The sequence below is a fragment of the Verticillium alfalfae genome, genomic scaffold (assembly GCF_000150825.1).
Source record: "Verticillium alfalfae VaMs.102 supercont1.8 genomic scaffold, whole genome shotgun sequence".
NCBI lineage: Eukaryota > Fungi > Ascomycota > Sordariomycetes > Glomerellales > Plectosphaerellaceae > Verticillium > Verticillium alfalfae.
The window spans coordinates 794,587-795,386 of record NW_003315031.1 but is presented as its reverse complement, the minus strand read 5'-3'; the positions used below and the strand labels follow the sequence as shown (position 1 = coordinate 795,386).

General features: G+C 59.4%; 1 protein-coding gene across 1 annotated transcript in view; it reads right to left on the bottom strand.

Moving 5' to 3' along the window:
- Positions 1-692, bottom strand: part of VDBG_06671 (conserved hypothetical protein) — a gene marked incomplete at both ends in the record, with an annotated part of 2,207 nt that extends 1,515 nt beyond the window's left edge. Inside the window, one exon of the mRNA XM_003003063.1 lies at positions 75-692. Coding sequence (XP_003003109.1) covers positions 75-692 — 618 coding nt within the window. The remainder of the gene's footprint in view (positions 1-74) is intronic.
- Between the last annotated feature and the right edge of the window lie 108 nt (positions 693-800).

Here is an 800-nt window from a genome sequence, read left to right as displayed (position 1 = left end):
CTGTTGACGAAGCGCTCAATAAGAGTCCTAAGGTCGGAATCGGACTGGGCCAGACCAACGCGAGCCTACCTGACAGTACCAGAGCCGCCTTGGGCCATGGCCCACGAGTGGCTACCATACTCCTCAGCGAGATTGAGCAGAGTCTCGATGGCCTGAGAGTAATCCGGGTGCTGTTGGCACTCAAGAACCATCTTCTTGAGACGCCAGATGGTTTGATCACGGCGGTTCTCAGGCACCTTCTTGCTGAGGTAGTCACGAGCCTTGCGGCGGTACTCCTCCTTGGACTTCTTTATCTGCTCCTGGGTCTCCGGGTTGACGTTCTTGTCAACCTTCTCCTGGAGGGTCTGCTTCGCGTTGGAGACGCCAGCCTGCGCATTCACACCAGAATTGGTGCCCTGCTGTTGGTCGCGAGCAGCGGCCTGGGCGAGGTCGTGAGGGTCGCTCGATCCAGTGGGGTGAGCGGCCTGGGTGCCGGCAGTGGTCACGTCCTTCAGGTCCTTCTTGGCATCACCCTTGTACAGGCCCTGGGCTTGTTTGCGCATGTTGTCCTTGGAAAAGTCGGGCGCATCGTGCCACGTGTTGTCCTCGGCGGGGCGGTCAATATCATTGAGCTGCTCCTCCGAGGGTCGAACGTGAGAGGCGGCATTGGTGGCTTGCGTCTCCCGCGATGTCACGCAGCAGAACGGAAGCATCCCTTCAGGAGCTTGCGGAACTGGCCCGTTGGTGATGAGAAGAGTGCCGAGGGTTCTCACACCCTGCAAGGTCTGTCGCCATGCTGCTGGGCTGTCTCTTTGTTATGG